The 17,130-nt window shown below is 31.9% G+C and overlaps 3 protein-coding genes across 3 annotated transcripts; 2 read left to right on the top strand and 1 right to left on the bottom strand.

The window, feature by feature from the left end:
- Nucleotides 1–338: 338 nt before the first annotated feature.
- LOAG_06584 (patched family protein) lies at nucleotides 339–5,853 on the bottom strand (the record flags this gene model as incomplete). The annotated part of the gene is made up of 13 exons (XM_003142120.1): nucleotides 339–656; nucleotides 1,098–1,298; nucleotides 1,580–1,741; nucleotides 1,938–2,153; nucleotides 2,442–2,738; nucleotides 2,877–2,981; nucleotides 3,167–3,293; nucleotides 3,432–3,689; nucleotides 3,899–4,098; nucleotides 4,434–4,631; nucleotides 4,736–4,906; nucleotides 5,222–5,371; nucleotides 5,695–5,853. The coding sequence occupies 13 exons, from the start codon at nucleotides 5,851–5,853 to the stop codon at nucleotides 339–341; spliced, it is 2,562 nt and encodes an 853-aa protein (XP_003142168.1).
- Nucleotides 5,854–8,254: 2,401 nt separating this feature from the next.
- LOAG_06583 (hypothetical protein) lies at nucleotides 8,255–8,919 on the top strand (the record flags this gene model as incomplete). Its single annotated transcript, XM_003142119.1, has 2 exons — nucleotides 8,255–8,426; nucleotides 8,501–8,919. The coding sequence occupies 2 exons, from the start codon at nucleotides 8,255–8,257 to the stop codon at nucleotides 8,917–8,919; spliced, it is 591 nt and encodes a 196-aa protein (XP_003142167.1).
- Nucleotides 8,920–9,145: 226 nt separating this feature from the next.
- LOAG_06582 (kunitz/Bovine pancreatic trypsin inhibitor domain-containing protein) lies at nucleotides 9,146–15,241 on the top strand (the record flags this gene model as incomplete). Its single annotated transcript, XM_003142118.1, has 15 exons — nucleotides 9,146–9,368; nucleotides 9,611–9,778; nucleotides 10,101–10,235; nucleotides 10,660–10,842; nucleotides 10,951–11,097; nucleotides 11,224–11,348; nucleotides 11,791–11,974; nucleotides 12,500–12,667; nucleotides 12,866–13,019; nucleotides 13,286–13,488; nucleotides 13,748–13,897; nucleotides 14,113–14,280; nucleotides 14,517–14,659; nucleotides 14,797–14,911; nucleotides 15,171–15,241. 15 exons carry the CDS (start codon nucleotides 9,146–9,148, stop codon nucleotides 15,239–15,241), a joined length of 2,337 nt encoding a protein of 778 aa, XP_003142166.1.
- Nucleotides 15,242–17,130: the final 1,889 nt, after the last annotated feature.

The following is a 17,130-nucleotide window of genomic DNA, read 5'->3' as shown; positions in this document are numbered from 1 at the left end:
AGAAGTTTCTGGAGATGAAAAAATTCGGGATTTCGGGATTTCCGGAGTGTTCTACATTGATTCCTTGGTTTTTGCTTTTTTTTTGCCGTGTATTGACATTAACGATGCTAGATGAAGATAAGCGACAAAAAACAAAACTGCCCATTAATGGTGATTTGGTAGATTTTCTTTTTTTTGACTCGTTTAGAAATAATAGAGAAGTTTGGTTCTTTCTGATGCCTAGACGATGGTTCTTCCTCGCGAAAATTTTTAATTCTCAAACACTTGGTTGATTTTCCTATATGTTTAATTGCTCACACCTTGATTCTTCATCATTTCAGATCACAACATCTTAGAAATTATTTTTTTATTTGAAGATTCTTTTCACAAGTAGGATAAAAAGCAAATGTCCTGATAATGACAGGTAGTAAAACAACTCCATGAAAAAGACCCGTAAGAACAACAAGAATGGATGTACGCGCAAACATGCGTACTACATTTGATGGTACCAATATCATTACAATAATAGCTAGAAATGTTGAAATACCACCTTGTACCACTGGCCAACCAACCGCTCCCAATGCATCTCGAATACGTTCATCCGGATTCTCATATTTGCTTCGATAGATTCGATAACCAACATGAGTGGCAAAATCGATGCATAAACCAATACTCATCTAAAATGAAATATGAAAATCAATAACTGTAATACATTAACTTACGAGTAAACATTGAAGATAATTATAAATCGCAGAAATTTTGCGACTATCGAGAAGGTAAATGATCCGTTCATTCGTTCCTTTTACAGCTTAATAATTGCTGTTGTGATAAATCTATAGCTATGTAGATTATCACTTTTACAAGTACTGAAGTAAGTTACATTTGAATCAACTTATTTAACATAATTTTTCATACGCTTTGTTAATTATTTAAGTAATCTTTTTTTTTTCGGTCAAAACGAGTATGTAGAAACCTGGAAGATTGAATCTAATAGAAACTTGGAAGATGGAATGTAATAGAAACCTGGAAGATTGAATCTAATAGAAACCTGGAAGATGGAATCTAACCCTAAGTAAGTTTTCAAACTTGCTAGAATTTTCAACAAAAGCTTTACAAACCAAAATATTAACAACAGTAGTTGGATCGAGATCAGCTCCCCAAAGAGAAAGATAACCAGCAATGCCAATATCCATTGAAATCATTGCAAAAACAACCCAAAATACGATAGTATAATCAGCGATGAATAAAATACATACTATAATCATAGCAAGAATTGCAGTACCCAATGATGATAAAGTTGTTGATTTGAGCTCTAACATCTGTAAGTAATTAATTAAAATTTTTAAAGATAATGCATTTTTTCATTTTTGCAGTACAAATAATCAATAATGTACGGTGTGTATTGCAGTAGCTTCGACAGTTTCAACAAGTTAGTTGTCATGCATTGCATGCAATATTCTCCATGTCACGTTAATTTTTATTTATCTGTCTCTTCGTGATGAGGAAAAAAGTAAGTGTTGGAGGTGATAGGTCACTTTTTTATAAAATTATCAACATAATGTTGTCGCTTAATTAATTGCTTGATTTAACAACAACTTACTTGATCTGAGTAGAAGTTATTTTCATCAAAAACCAAAGCTTCATATTTTGCATAATGACTTGTTATGTTGCGCCACTGTAACAGTAATGCAGTACGAACTTTCCAGTCTTTTATTTTGAAAGCTGTTGTGAAGAAGAAACGATTCACATATCTTTTATGAGGCTGAAACTTTTGTACTTGAAAAAGTTTTTCTTACAAATTTTTGAAAATCTATGTGCAATATTTTTGATCCAATAGATGACCATTCCTATTAAATAGCCAAATAAAGCACTTGTCCACATAATTGTCATGATATGGGAAAAAAAAATTGAGCAAATAAATTGTTGAATTTAGTCGGAAGAGAAAGCATAATGGTCACCTTTGTTGGATGTTGTGTCCAAGACAGGTAAGCATTCCAATGTGAATTGAAGGATATGTTGAGGAATGATTCGAGAATATCGTAGAAATCTTCATCGTTATTTTCGAAGAATTGTCGATAATTTAAATATTCCCGTAACCAGAATTGAGTGGAATTTTCCCCCAATGAACAAGCCGTATTTTCCAAATCTTTTGCTAATCGTAGCATAACATTAATCTAAATGTTGAGAATAAAGATCAAATCATGAAGAGATTCTTAATGAATGATTGGATCATTCCGGTACAAAAGCTTCGATAATTATTAGAAGTGGATATGAACACGGATATTTATTTCATTAACAAACTAATTAATTAGACCTATTTTTGTTGACCAGTATGTTATCAAACTATTTAAACTGGACATTTATTTCAATTCGCAATCCTTGGACAGTCTGCTAAACGTAGCCAATCCATATAGACATAAGATATTTTGAAAGAAAGAAACTGAATTACTTGAAAGATTTACCTGCTTTGGATCAGTTGTAAAGTCAGGTGCATTGTTCACATAGACTCTACCTATCACTCCTTCCGACCATATTTTCGTTTCCGCCAATTTAAGGTAATGAGTCAATGGTGAATCATCTACCAGTAAACGACTTGGTGTTAAATTTGGTCGCAAAAGTGAGCAACCATAAAATGCACCAAAGATGTACAGGCCGTAAATACCAATTAAAATGATACGTGTTACTTTATGGCATAGAAATGGTGCAATGTAATCCGAGAATAATGTATGCGTTATTGATAATACCATATTCTTTCTCGACTGTAATTTGTTTTACTTTCAGATTAAAAGTTACTTCATTCATTTAATTCTCGGAAAATGCAAAGTAAATGAATTATCAGGAGTTCAAAGATCAAAATCCCGAAATTTCAGATGTAAAATAATTGCATGCAAAGAAACCTCGTCAACGATCTCTTTTGGCATTTTTCTCCAAACGAATATGCAATGATATCCAATAGCTTCTCTTTTGCCACCAAGTGCCATTACACCAGCAAAAAATGTCACCTTAAAACTATTAATTAAGATATTTTTAAATTTCAACGGGTTTCAACTTTAAAATTTGAACATAAATGGAAAGGTATGAAACTTCCTCTTTCATAGTCGTTCGCAAAGTTTGTAACAAGAAAAGTTAACGGAAGTGTAAAATTCAAATGCTAAGATACAATACTAATTATTGGGAAGTAATTAACCTGATAAAACCAATCGAAAATGATAGCCATAGCAATGAATCGACAAAATATTGATATTGCTGGTGTAGTACTGAATGAGCCTATGCCAAATGAAAGCATTGAAGTGATTGATGTAACTGTTATCGCACTGTAATATCCAAAAACATCAATTTCAGTCTAAATTTTAGGTTTCATTTTTGAATTGAAACATCAGATTTATCATCATACTAATTTAATGATCAACTGTTAGTGAGTTTATTTAATTAATTTATTGCTTTTTGTATACCTGCCAGCTTCTTGAAGTGATAACGCCATTCGCTTGGACGGTGGAAGATTACGTCGTGTATCTTGCCATGCTCCAAGCATTACGTACGTATCATCTACGCCAATAGCTAATGCTAGGAATGGCATCACTGTTACCTGATTAACAAACGGTATTCCCATCAGGAACATGAATCCAGCTGCACTAACAATTGCAAAAGATGATGAAAGCACACCCATCAATGCTTCCAGTGGCTTAGATGTGACCCAGTCACCTGTCATACTGTAAAATAAGCTATGCTACTATTTTTCAATACTTCCATTCAATGTACAAATTACTTCATCGTGGTGAGTTTTGCCTTCAGAAACTTTGTTATACTTTTTCTGTATTATATTTGAAATGCATAGATCATTCTGATTAAAGAGTTATTTGAATAATCAATGCTCTTATCAATCAGTTAAGTCTGTAAGTAATTCAAGAAATAAACAAACCAGGAAAGAACAGTAAAAGCAACTAATAGAAGAATGGTTAATGAGATGAAAGGGAAGGTGTAGAGAGCATTTTTGTTCATCTCATTTTTGAGCATCGAAAAGCTGAACATTGATGTTTTGATTAGACTTCGATCCTCCTTCATTGCCAAGTATTCCTTCAGCGCACTTTCAAGTGCACCGCCAACTACTTCAGCTGTCTCCTGAAGTTTTTAACTTTCATTTCATTTCCGTTTCACTTAAATAATTTGATTCATTTCTACTTTCAAAGTTTATTAATAATTTTTCATATCCTTTTCCGTTCTTCTTTCCTATAATGTTTCATTTTCTTCTCAATCATTTCCGATCCAGATCGTACCGGAAATGGCCTTTCCCCCCTTTTTCATAGTAATAAGGATAGGATAAATTGTTTCTTCAGAATTCTTCAATCCTTCAAATGTGATGCATACTTTCAAACAATAAGTTCTAATCAACTCTTCAAAGATAGCTTTCAATGTTATCTTTTAGTAATGAGTCACCACATATTGGAATTTCATACACAAAATGATCTGTATAATATTGGAGAACTTGCATGATCAGTAGATGGTATGGGATAATGTAGATGGATCATTTCGATCGATTCAATACCTTTTGCTCCTCCAAGTTTCACACCATACAAATGAAGCGGTAGGAAGAATTTATTCTCGAAGAAGTACAGAAATGGATAATCCAAACGTACACGTGGATCATCCCATAACTGAAGATAAAAAAAAAAATATTTCTTTCAATAATTTGGCTAAATAAAATTTTTGTTTGATATAATTTTAGGTATCATAAAGGTGACATAAAGACAAGGCTAACCTTTTCATTCCAGAAAGCATTGAAGAAAAACTGTACAATGGTGTTACTGAGTGGACAAAGTGTCGTGCGTATGCAAATGTCTTTTCCGAAATTATAAATTCTACCATTTAAGTTGACAGTTAAATTGTTTAGAACAAATTCATTTAGACTTAGAATTTCCGTAGCAATCTCCTGAAAATTAACATTTCGATAACTTTCACCAATATATTTTGCTTCCAAAGAAGACTGACTTATCTTCGGCGTTTTCTTCCAAAACTAATTCCTTTGCTACAAATGCTATCCATTTCGGCAGGATGTAACGAAAGACTTTCCGGTATATCAATCGCAATCATTCTGACATTGTTATCAGGCGGAAAGTGTCAAGTATACCTTGACTGCTTATTACTATTCCACCTTGCAATATTTTCTTTTTTCGAGCTTTATTGATTAAAACGATTGTTAATAATGGTAAATTGTGTTCATGGCACTACAAAAACTGCATTCAACCTTTCTTAATAGATTACGTAAATTGTCGTTTGGTTCAACAGCTACTGCGACATATGTACTATTGATAGAATCACCGGTAAATGCCTTGTGTATACTATATTCAAATCGCGCTGGGGAATTAATCGGTGAATACAGCAATCTGAGATCATCCTGTAAAGAATTAAATTTAGTAGATTCTTAGAAAAAATTTCAGATAATTCTTATCGAAAGTTCAGATAATTCCGAGAAGAAATCCGGAATTGAGTTTCAACTTAAAAATGTTGAATATTGTTGAAAAAATTTTATATTTCCCAGTTTTCTTGTTTCATCTATAATGTCGAGATGTTAGCATAAATAGCATAAACGAGACTTTTAGAAACCAAACCAACCGGGGACAAATTTAGATCATCCGTTATGAACCACCGGTGTTTTACTCAGAATGCACTGTACGAAACGCTCTTATCATTGAACCGAAAAAAAAACGAAACACTAACTTCAACGTTCATAGTAAATATACCAAATGAAAGCAAGAAGGTAATCGTGACAGGTATTAGTATAAATGGCCGTGGATTATAGCTCACAATCAGACCATACTTGTAGAAAAGCACCGAGAGACGATCTTGAAAAACACCGAAAGGATTTGACAACAGCATTAAAATTGCGACACCACTGCGACACTATCACACTCCTTTAATAAATGACCCACATTTCGTCATTGCTGTTGGTGAAATTTGTTGCCATTATGGCCATCATCCATTATGATAGAGTGGAAAAGAAATAAGTTGTTTATAAACTTCTTTAACTGACAGATGGGAATGAAGAGGACAAGAAGATGTGGTAGCAATTGTTTTGCTACCTGTTCTGGTACCATTGGTAGTCAATTTGTGAAGTTCGACTGGTTTATTGCCAATATTTGAAGGAAAATTGATTTTCACACACATACATACACACACACACATACAGATATAAACATACACATACACACACACACACACACACACACACACACACATACATATCTTGTATTCATGAATGCAGCCATTTATAGCTGAAACGAAAGAACCTGTCGTTGACACACTGACATGAGTAGATGAAATGCACATGCATTTATATACAATACATTTGCAAGACACAAAAAGAAAATCTCTTTTGTAGAAATGATATTTCTTTAGAGAGCATTAATTAAAATACTTTACTGTACATAGAATTAATCATCTGAAGTACAATGGAAGAAGTAAGTGAGACGAGGAACAGAAACAATTGAGGAAGTATCGAAGTCATCAGCAGCTGATAATGAATGGAACAATAGAGATACCATTTGTTCATAGATCAATAATCCAATTCATGAAATCAATTGTCACCAAAAATTAATTCTATCACTTCCATTAGCAAAATTTCAGCAGGGAAAAGCATTAACTGAATGAGTTATTTTTATTCAAATTACTTTTGAACAGAAATGCTATATAAAGTGTTAAATCTTAGGCCATACAAATGAGAATTATCTGGTGGAGAAATACCTTCGACTATATTAATATCCTATTTACGCAAATCTTTACGTATCATTGTGCACGTCTCACGTCATCAAACCTCACTTGTTTGCTATCCAATAAAAAGGTTGACGATTATGTATTTCTTTTCTGTGAGCATTTTATGATACAGCAAAGACTTAGTTGGATTAAAATCTGCATAATACAGATGAAATTTTTTTTAAAAAATTTGTGGGTGGTGATAGGATGAAGAGATTCTACATCAATGAAGGTTCCGCATCACCATGAATGACAACAGGATGAAGGGATTCTCCATCAATGAAGGTTCCGCATCACCATGAATGACAACAGGATGAAGGGATTCTGCATCAATTCTTGCAGGAAGAGCTGATTGTTCGAAACAGTAATTAAGCAATCAAATAACTTTATAAACTGTTATTAACAAGTGACTACCTATTACAATCCTTACTGTATTATAAAGTGTTTCGAGAAGAGAAAAACATAGTTGTCAACCATTTCACATAGATAGCAAATAAATTAATGCAGTACATTACAGAAGTAGCCTATTTGTTATCTTTTTTTTTTTTTTACAAAATATGGAATTATACTAACTATATTGGAAAAGTAAAATAGCTGGATTGGATAATTTTCATATTTTTCTTTTGAAAGCGGAAGTAATTTTCCGGGTACATTGTGCCACGAAGTCAAGTGGCTTTTTAAATGAGTCATCTGACCAATCGTTAACCTGATTCCCTTTAGTTCCTATGTTTGCGTTTGTAAGAGATGAATGAGGAAGAGAGAATATTTTACTAGCCGTGAAAATGTTGAAAAAGTAGTTTGCATTAACAGGGAAAAAGAACGGAACTGAAGATGGATTAGGGATCAGTGAAAAAATTTTCTTCAAATCGTCCACAACTTTCTTCTCATTAATTTCGTTTAATGGAAATTGATGTGAGAGAAATGAACTGCAAGAAGAGCTGACAATTTAGAAAAGTAAATATTGAAAAGACATTCATTATTTGTACATAGAAGTGAATTTTATTACGAAAGAAAAGAAGTAGCCTTTGCATTTTCCCTACTTTGACCATTTGCATACTTAGCTGGTCATTTAAATAGTACTGAGAGCAGTCAATCTGTCGTGTGTCCTTTATTCCATTCAGTCTTTGTGAGCACTACTGCTTATTTCAAATAATTTGATGAATATTTTCCAATTTTAAATTTGCTCCATTTCCATTCAATCATTCAAATTTCTATAAGATTCATTCTGATGAATTCTAGCATAAAAGTTTACAAACAATAGAGAATCAAAAATCTTTCCACAACGATCAACTATAATGAATTGATTGGATAGGTTCGATTATCGATTTACAAATCCCCTGGAATCCAATTTTATTAATTCAATTCAATATAAGTTGATTCGATGATGTTGATAATCAAACCTGATCCAAACGTCTTATTTCTATTGAAGTTCGATCAATTTCCAAGTACCGTAATGAAAAATAAATAGAAAGTTGAATAATTAAATTATTTGCTTAAATAAAGCTATTGTGTATTTTTAATTTAAGGTATGTCATTCTCTCTTTGGTATACGCTACTTTACATATTATCATTTGGTTCACTAAATTCTCCACAACATATCGTGATTCAAACAGGATGTTTCAACATTTATCATCCATGTCTAAAAGGATATCGATCACGACAAAATAGTACACTTTCATATTTACTGATGAATTTATCCGGTTTGCCGGATGTAATCTGTTTTTCAGCAATGATTCATCGATCTAATTTATTATAATTATTGAAAATTTTTTAGGTTCACCATCGACCATATCACCATCATCAGTAATAACTCGTCGTTTGTTAATTAGGACGAAGTATGTTAATGATCTAACAACGACAGCGACTTCATTAACTCTTCCATTAACAACAGCAACCACTACATTATCACCAATTTGGCCTTCATTCCTCACAACTTTACTATCATCACTACGATCAAAAACAAAAATAACAGTCGCTACCGGCACTACCATCTCCACTACTACCATAATTTCCACCACTACCACTACGAGCACCACTATTGCCAATACTACCACATTTCCAGAGACTACTCGTAACACAGAAAATATGCCTTTTACTGCACCATCCATGCCTGAAGAAGTAATCTCTTCATCTCCCGATACGGTAGTCGAGAAGCAATTTACACCAAGGCGGGGGAAACCACATAGTTGGTGATATTATTTCAACCACATTTCAGGAAAATGTTTAGATAGAAAAAGTAAATTATATATGAAAAAACACTTTTTTTTTCGTAATTTCTGCTATTTGTAATAAGATGACATTCTGTGGAAATAATTTTGTCATTAATTGGAATGCATGGAAACACATACCAATGGTAACTGTCAGCAGATTTTTTAAATTGAAAATATTAAAAAAAAATTAGCATTTGAGATATGAAATAATGAGTGTATTGATTCCAAGTAATTCTACAAATAAATTTAAAGAGCCAAGTTTTATAGGCTATAAAGAAGGTGTAAATCCATGTAAATACGGTGAACCGGCAAAAGGTTTCGATCAAAAGCCATTGATATGTAGTTCATCAGATTCATTGGCATGTCCTAAAGGATTCTTTTGCCATATTGGAGCTTCTCGGGCGGGAACAGTTTGCTGTGAACGATCTGGGCGTGAGTTTAGTTACTGAATTGATTCCAATGATTTAGAGATTAGCTTATTTGTACCGTAGATTCTTTGAAAAAGCTGTGACAAAAAAGATTGACCTGGGAAATCTGGATACTCAAAAAAATATACAAATGAATTGCACTATTAATTAATCTTGACGGACATAACATCAAATAACTTTAATACGATGGATGAGATAACTGACCTAAAGTTGACCAATCAAAATCTGATGAAAGAAAAATTCTAGTAGCAGATCCCTGCAGTTTGCCGTTGGAGGAAGGTGAAGGAAGTATGCGGTTAAAACGTTATCATTACGATGATAACTCTAGGAACTGCCAGAAATTTATTTATCGCGGGATGAAAGGCAATGAAAACAGTTTCCTTACTTACAAAGAATGCAAGCAAAATTGCATGCGTAAGTATTTCATATCAAATAAATGGGTATCACAAGCATTTTTTGCTCAATTCGTTTTCTTGACATATTGATTTATATAGTGATGGAAAAGCATTCTGTGCGGGAACCATGGAGAGGCGGTCTATGAGAGAACTATAAAGAATGGCTAGGAGATGAAATACCTGAGATATATAAGATTGATACTTTGACCTATTACAAAGGAGAATAGTAAATGTCAAATATTATTTAATATAAGAAGCCATAAATCCGAGTTATTACCTACTATATTTGCTTTTCTTTTGCATTTATTGTTATTTTTCCACTTTTTTTTCTTCAATTTTAGGATGGGATTCGGTTTGTGAAATATCACCAAAATCCTCGGAACATCGTAGTTGTTCAGTGGATCGTCGTGAATGCGGTGACAAACAATGGTGTCACATTGGTACCGACATTTATTCAACGCTATGTTGCGCTGGAGGTTTGTAATATTTACTTTTTATTATTTCCTCTTTTTAATTTCATTTTTCTTTAAAAAAAAAGATGAAGGAATAAGTGAAAGTATCAGGTAGCTAAAGCTAAGTTACTTACAATAACTTTGTTTAACTTATTGCCTGTATTATTTAATATTATCAAATGGTTTTTTTTTAAACTAAATTTTAAAACAAATTCAAATTGATCATTTTAATTATTTTCTCATTTTTCATTCAACTATTAATTCGATTGAATGATCATAAAATATTGTTATGATTGATTGATAAAAAATGTTATCCACAAAGGTTTGTGGGTTAAATTCTCAATAGAATGACTGAAAATCAAATGAATATTTTACCAATAATTATTTCCGATTTCTTTTTTTTTTTATTTTGAAAAATTCTAAAATAATTTAAAAGAAAAAATTTTAGCATCAAGCGATCCCTGTGAATTGCCTGTTGTACGAGGTAAAGGCAATCAAACAATCATTCGATGGTATGCAGATCCAAATGATCATTCTTGTACTCGAGAATGCAAAACATTCATTTATAAAGGTTTAAAAGGAAATCAAAATAATTTCCTTACTAAAGAAGAATGCGAACAACAATGTAAACGTAAGTTGTATATTTTTTTTAGTTGAAAAGTTCAAAACTAATTCATTAACTTTCATATAACTGAATGAAATTTTTGTCGAGTTATTACTAATTGTAATTCTTTATCAGGAAATTGTGAAAATCCATGTGATACTGGTGTAATGCTTCTGACACCACGGCATATACCACTTTTTTGCTCCTCAACGAATATTTGTCCACCTAATTATTGGTGTCACATTGGTGCATATACGGATACCACTGTTTGTTGTCCAGAAAGTGGTAAATTTTGTGACTAAATAGATTTAAAAAACACAAAAAAAAAATTCAACAACCATACTAAGTTTCAATAACTAAAATGAAATAATATCCAAGAGGATTTTAAGAATTATCTATCATTTTAAGGTATAAATCGTTGTGAGCAACCAATGATGGAAGGTATTGGTAACAACAATTTACTGAGATGGTATTTTGAGAAGACCACACACAAATGCATTACATTTTACTATCGTGGAAAAGGAGGAAATCAAGTTAGCTGAATATTTATGAATTGCATATTTCAGATCATTTCGATTTAGCAAAAATCAGTTTAGAGATCCGGTTTGAAAAATGCAAGAATCTGCTGCATAAAGTTATCAGTATTCCAATTCTGTATTATTTCTAGCAAAGTAGAAAATCATTAATTTGATTTGATGGATATGACAGGTAACTGAAAGAGAATAAATTAATCAATCAATCGAATAGTTCTATTTGGTGAACTTGCTTACTTTCACTTTACTTATTTAACTAATCTTATTAGCTCATTTTACTTAAGGCTAAACCAGATTGCCTCTCACATAATCATTCTGCAACATTATTTTTAAATTAAGAATTTGACAGCAGAACTTGTAAGTGAATAATTAATTATTCCATCCTTTATCTTTCACCTTTTTTTGCACTCAATACCGAATGGATACCTGAAATTACTTGCAGAATTCCTTTTTGACAGAAGATGAATGCAAAAATGCATGTCCTGCATATGAGAATCCGTGCGGTAATGGAGAACCGCTTTTGATAGATGGTAAACCAAAAAAATGTAATCCGGAAGAACGTTGCCCCCAGACATACTACTGTCACATTGGAGTGAATGAAACACAGAACTTCTGTTGTCACAAAAGTATATATGTCCTGTTCTCTTCATCAACCGAAAAGCATCGAAATTATATCCTTTAACAGAATTCCGTCGTAGACTTCATTTACCAGTTATATTAGTAGAGTTGACCAGGCATTTAGATTTTCACAAAAATGTGGTAGACATCGGAATAGTCCTTAGTTCGTTGACAGAAAAAATACGAATGAAATGTAGAAATTGAATGTGAAAGAAGGATAATTAGATATTAGGACTGAAATAACATTAAATTTTGAGCGATAGGTGACAGCGTCGTTTACGTAAAAGAGTGGCGCTGAAATAATAGCAAGTTATGAAGTAAGGAAATCACACCATTGATAAGATTATCAAACTAACATTATGATAAAAATAAACGGATGTCAAAAGACAAGAATGAAAACTGTAGAAATGATTAAGAAAATATAGAAGAGAAAAATGATATACGGTGATAATATGTAATGAAACTTGATCATATTTCGTTTTTCTTTTTTTTTTTTTTACATTATATCAGGTAAGTCGAATAATTCGTTGCAGACGGAGATGTGTGTGATCATCCAATGGATCAAGGAGAAGGACAGTCTTTGCTTTTAAGATATTATTATGATAAGGATTCCCATCGTTGTCGTGAATTTACTTATTTTGGTTCAAGAGGAAATGCGAATAATTTTTTGAATGAAGAAGATTGTGAAGCAACATGTCCTGGTAAGTGGTAGATTCTTAGGAATCATGAAGTTCTCCTGAATCCCTGGGTTTTTTTTCATGACTTTCAGTTTTTCTTTTTTTTTAAGTATCAGTGAATTATTTGATTTATTTAACAGAATGTGCCATGTAGATTTACCAAGACCAAATATCACTGATATTCCCTCTATGGAGAAGACAATCATATAATAATCTTTACAGTAGTGCCAAATCCATGTGCATATGGTAGACCACTTACCAATGATCAAAATGAACCCGTAATTTGTGGTGGTAGTGAAAGTTGTCCCGATAATTACTTCTGCATATTGGAGGTTCTCCAGAGACAACAAACTGTTGCCCAGGATGTTTGTCTTCAGTCTTTTCCATAAATTATTTTCTAATTTTTTTCTTAATTTTTCTTAATTAACTTTTTTCCTTAATTGATTTTTCTAAATCATTACAATGACACCTGTTATTAGTAAAAATGTTGTTCGGTTAAATTATTTTGATGAAGGAACGATTGAAAAAAAAGGAAAAAACTAATTATCTTGAATTGATAAATGTAATAGCTATAACAGTTTTGTGACAAAAGTTTAAATGATAAATATCACAAAGCTCTTATCATGTCGTAATCACATACAGGTATATTATTGTTATCAACAAACTTGATATTGCAGCTAATGGCACATGTGAATTGCAATTAGAAATTGGCAAAGGTAATGAGCAACTACAAAGATGGTATTTTGATCGAGAACAACAAATGTGTCATCGATTTGTTTATCGCGGTCTTTACGGCAATGCTAACAATTTCATTACATTGGAGACCTGTCAACAGAATTGCGAGGGTTTCAAATTTCACAAATTCAATTTGTTCCATTGAATTTTTCATGTTCTTCAATTCTTTCTCCCCTGTCGCTCAGTAGAATTAACATTGTAATCTTATGCCAAAATTCATTTTGTGATAATGGATCGGGAAAAATAAATGAGTGATGGACAGATGACACAGACAGAGCTTGATGGATTTATGTTATTATCACTGATGGTCAGTGGTCGAAAACATGGAACTGTCCACATGTTATATTTTTTACTACATACTTATTCCAGAAATGAATCCATGTGGAAATGGGACACCGCTGACGGATCATGAGGGAATGCGAATTTTTTGCGGATCAAATGGATCAGATGATTGCCCAAACGATTATTTCTGTCATAAAGGGTCATCATCTTTAACGACGCAATGCTGTCCTCGACAAGGCAAGCTTTCTTTAAGAAAAAAAAACTTTGAATATAAATCGCTTTTTTCCGGTTTTATCAAAATTATTTCATTTCTGAAGAACAAATAAATGACTCACCATGAAAATGAATAGAAACCGTTTACCTGATAAGAATGCTAATTAAATAAGTAGGAATATGAACAAAATAAAATAAAGCTTTCTTTTTGTGAACTATTTCAGAAAGAAGAATTTCAGGTAAAAATCCATGTGAACAGGTGTTATCTATTGGGTATGGCGATGAAGAGATTCCAAGATGGTTCTATGATTTGAATAGTAAAAAGTGCTTAGAATTTATCTATGGTGGTTTGGGTGGCAATGAAAATAATTTTCTTTCACGGGAAAGTTGTGATGAATTTTGTAAAGGTGCTTTTTTTTTATCTATAAATAAAAGTAGTAATGGAAGAACTTAGTAATATGATAACAAGGTTGAAATTTGTTTGACAAATATTAATATCATCGAAATTTGATTTACAAATATTAATCTCATCGAATCAGAGTATGTTTCCAAGAGAACATTCAACAGTCAACAGAATGAACTTTTTTAAATTTAAAAAAATGGGTCAGATTTTGATATTTGATTAAAATTTAATCATATTCAGCAAGAGAGGATTATTGTCCTCATGGTGATCCGCTTATGGAAGCATCTGAGAATACTTTGGCCAAATGTGGAGTGGATATTGCATGTCCGCTGGGATTCATATGCAACATGAATGTTAAGAAAAATACTACTGCATGTTGTCGGGTATATTGGAAATCCTTTCTTAAAAGATAATATGATCTTTGATCTAGGACAGCAAGTTTTGTGCCTTAATTTTGTGCCAAGAATAATTCAAAGTTTTAGTCTCCAATCAGTAAGTCTAAGTTTCGCAGTTTTTATAGGATCCTGCAAATTTCTGTCTGCAGCCAATGGATTCAGGACGGCAATGCAAGGAATTTGAAATACGATATGGATATGATCCAGAATTAGATGATTGTGTCTATTACCGATATGGAGGTATTCAAGTTTTTTGCTCATAGAGAAGGTTTATCTTTCTTCTAATAGTAGCGGTAGTTTGCTATTAAGATGTTTGTTTTGGCTAGCTAAGAATTAAAATGAAGTCCAGTGTTACAACTTTAATCCAGTGTTGCAACTTTAACCCAGTGTTGCAACTTTATTCCAGTGTTGCAACTTTAATCCAATGTTGCAACTTTAATTTTAGCCATGATGTAGGATTTAAAATGCTGTAGAATGACTTGCAATAGAATGATTTCAGGTTGTGGTGGTACGTTGAATAATTTTGAAACATTGGAAAAATGCACCGAAATTTGTTGCAAAAATGATTGAACTAATGGTTCAACAAAGAAATTCAGCTGATGGCTCAGCAATTGTTACTTTTTCCCTTTAAATTATTTAATAATAATGATAATAATAATAGTTTTTAAATTTGAACATTAAATTATGCTTAGGAATCAAACTAAATCTCAAAATTGAGAAGTTTAAAATGGTAAGAAAACTGTATAACACTTCATTTCTAAACTATCATCCCCGAGATTTCATGGTTAAATTGGTTTATGATTTGAATCAATATTAATAAATAATTGTTGGTTTAGTTAATATTGATTATGCTATTGTTTCGTTTTATTTTTGATTCTAACGATACGAATGTACACCAAACACTTTGTCGAGATTTTTGTCGGTAAGTCAGCATTCTACACTGAGATTCATTGTCTCCGGTAATTAAGTAACCAATTTACGATGGCTTTTCAATAGTTTATATTTTTTCTCTTTAACATATGGAATACTTATTAGCAAGCAAAACTTATCATATTGTCAGTGATGATGATCGTCGTTGTTGGCCATGTTTATTTGCACAGCAATTCTTAAATTACGAGCAAGTTATATTGGAATATTTAATTGCTTGTTAAATAAGTAGGATTAGTTGTTAATTGTTGTACATTTGATTATTGTACATGTAAAGTTTTATTGTATGTAAATTATTGTTTCGAATTATTTGTATCTACGATTAATTTCGCATTATATGCGACGATGAAATTGAGTTTTTTATATTTGGCTAAGTTTCTCATTCTTCCATTTCTTTCTATTTCTTTTGGTATTTTTTAATTCTTACAAAAGACTTTAAAAGCTCTACAGTAAGTAATATGCTTCATGTAAATGTATAATTTTCATTAATTCATATTACTAAAATTATGCAAATATGATTTGATCATTTGATTTTAAATGAAAGTATAATTTTAGTATTTTTTAAAGAAATTACATTTTTGCTTGTTGGAAAAAACGAAAGTTATTGGTTTGTTATTGAACTGTTTATACGTTTTAAAGCACTTTGCACTATTCAGTTTTAAAATCATTAATGGTAGCATTTTGGTTTAATACATAATGGACGATTATGGCACAACAATTTTAAATTTTCATCAAATAGATCAGTTATGAAGTATGATCAAATATGGTTTAATAATAACACTCATTTACCGTAATTGGCCGATTTGTGTCCAATTTTCCAGTTATAATAACTGCCTAATTTTGGGCTAATATTGTGAATGAGACGGAGTAGATATCATTATCTATTTGTGGAAATGTTAAAAAAAAAAGTGGGAATAATTTTCTGAACTTATAAAATCGAGCACTCAAAGCTCCATACTGTTTGTAATGCAGGTGGAATAACAATACGCAAAAAGAAGAACTGCTAACGTTGGATGCAAGTCATAGCAAAAATACAGCGTACAACTTTGCAAGCATCTTACCAAATGCACGAGAATTGCTAACATTGGATGCAAGTCATAGCAAAAATACAGCGTGCAACTTCGCAAACGCCTTACCAAATGCTTTTTATTTCAGTAAATTCTTCTAGCATATGATTAAGTAAAGATACACTGTAAGACTATAATTCATTCTAATGTAATAAAGACTTTTCATTAATCTGAAGTTAGATGCAATGAAGGTAAAGGTAAGAACGAAGAAAAAGGTCACAAGGTTACATTTGATCTTATCTCTTTAACAAAACCACTCATTTAGTCAACTCTTTAAATATTATGAAATTTTCCACAATTGCCTGTCATACTACATAAAATGCAAGTTCAAATGGAAATGTGTCAACCATTCATCACACAGAAAATAGATGATACGATTGTCATATGACTATGACAGAAAGGAAAATTGAGGTAAAAGGTAATTAGAATGTAAGAGACCTTATTTTTATGTTATTAAATAACTGA

The sequence above is a fragment of the Loa loa genome (genome assembly GCF_000183805.2).
Source record: "Loa loa unplaced genomic scaffold supercont3.81, whole genome shotgun sequence".
NCBI classification, from domain to species: domain Eukaryota; kingdom Metazoa; phylum Nematoda; class Chromadorea; order Rhabditida; family Onchocercidae; genus Loa; species Loa loa.
Note: the sequence above shows the minus strand (reverse complement) of the source record. Positions and strands in the feature narration are given on the sequence as shown.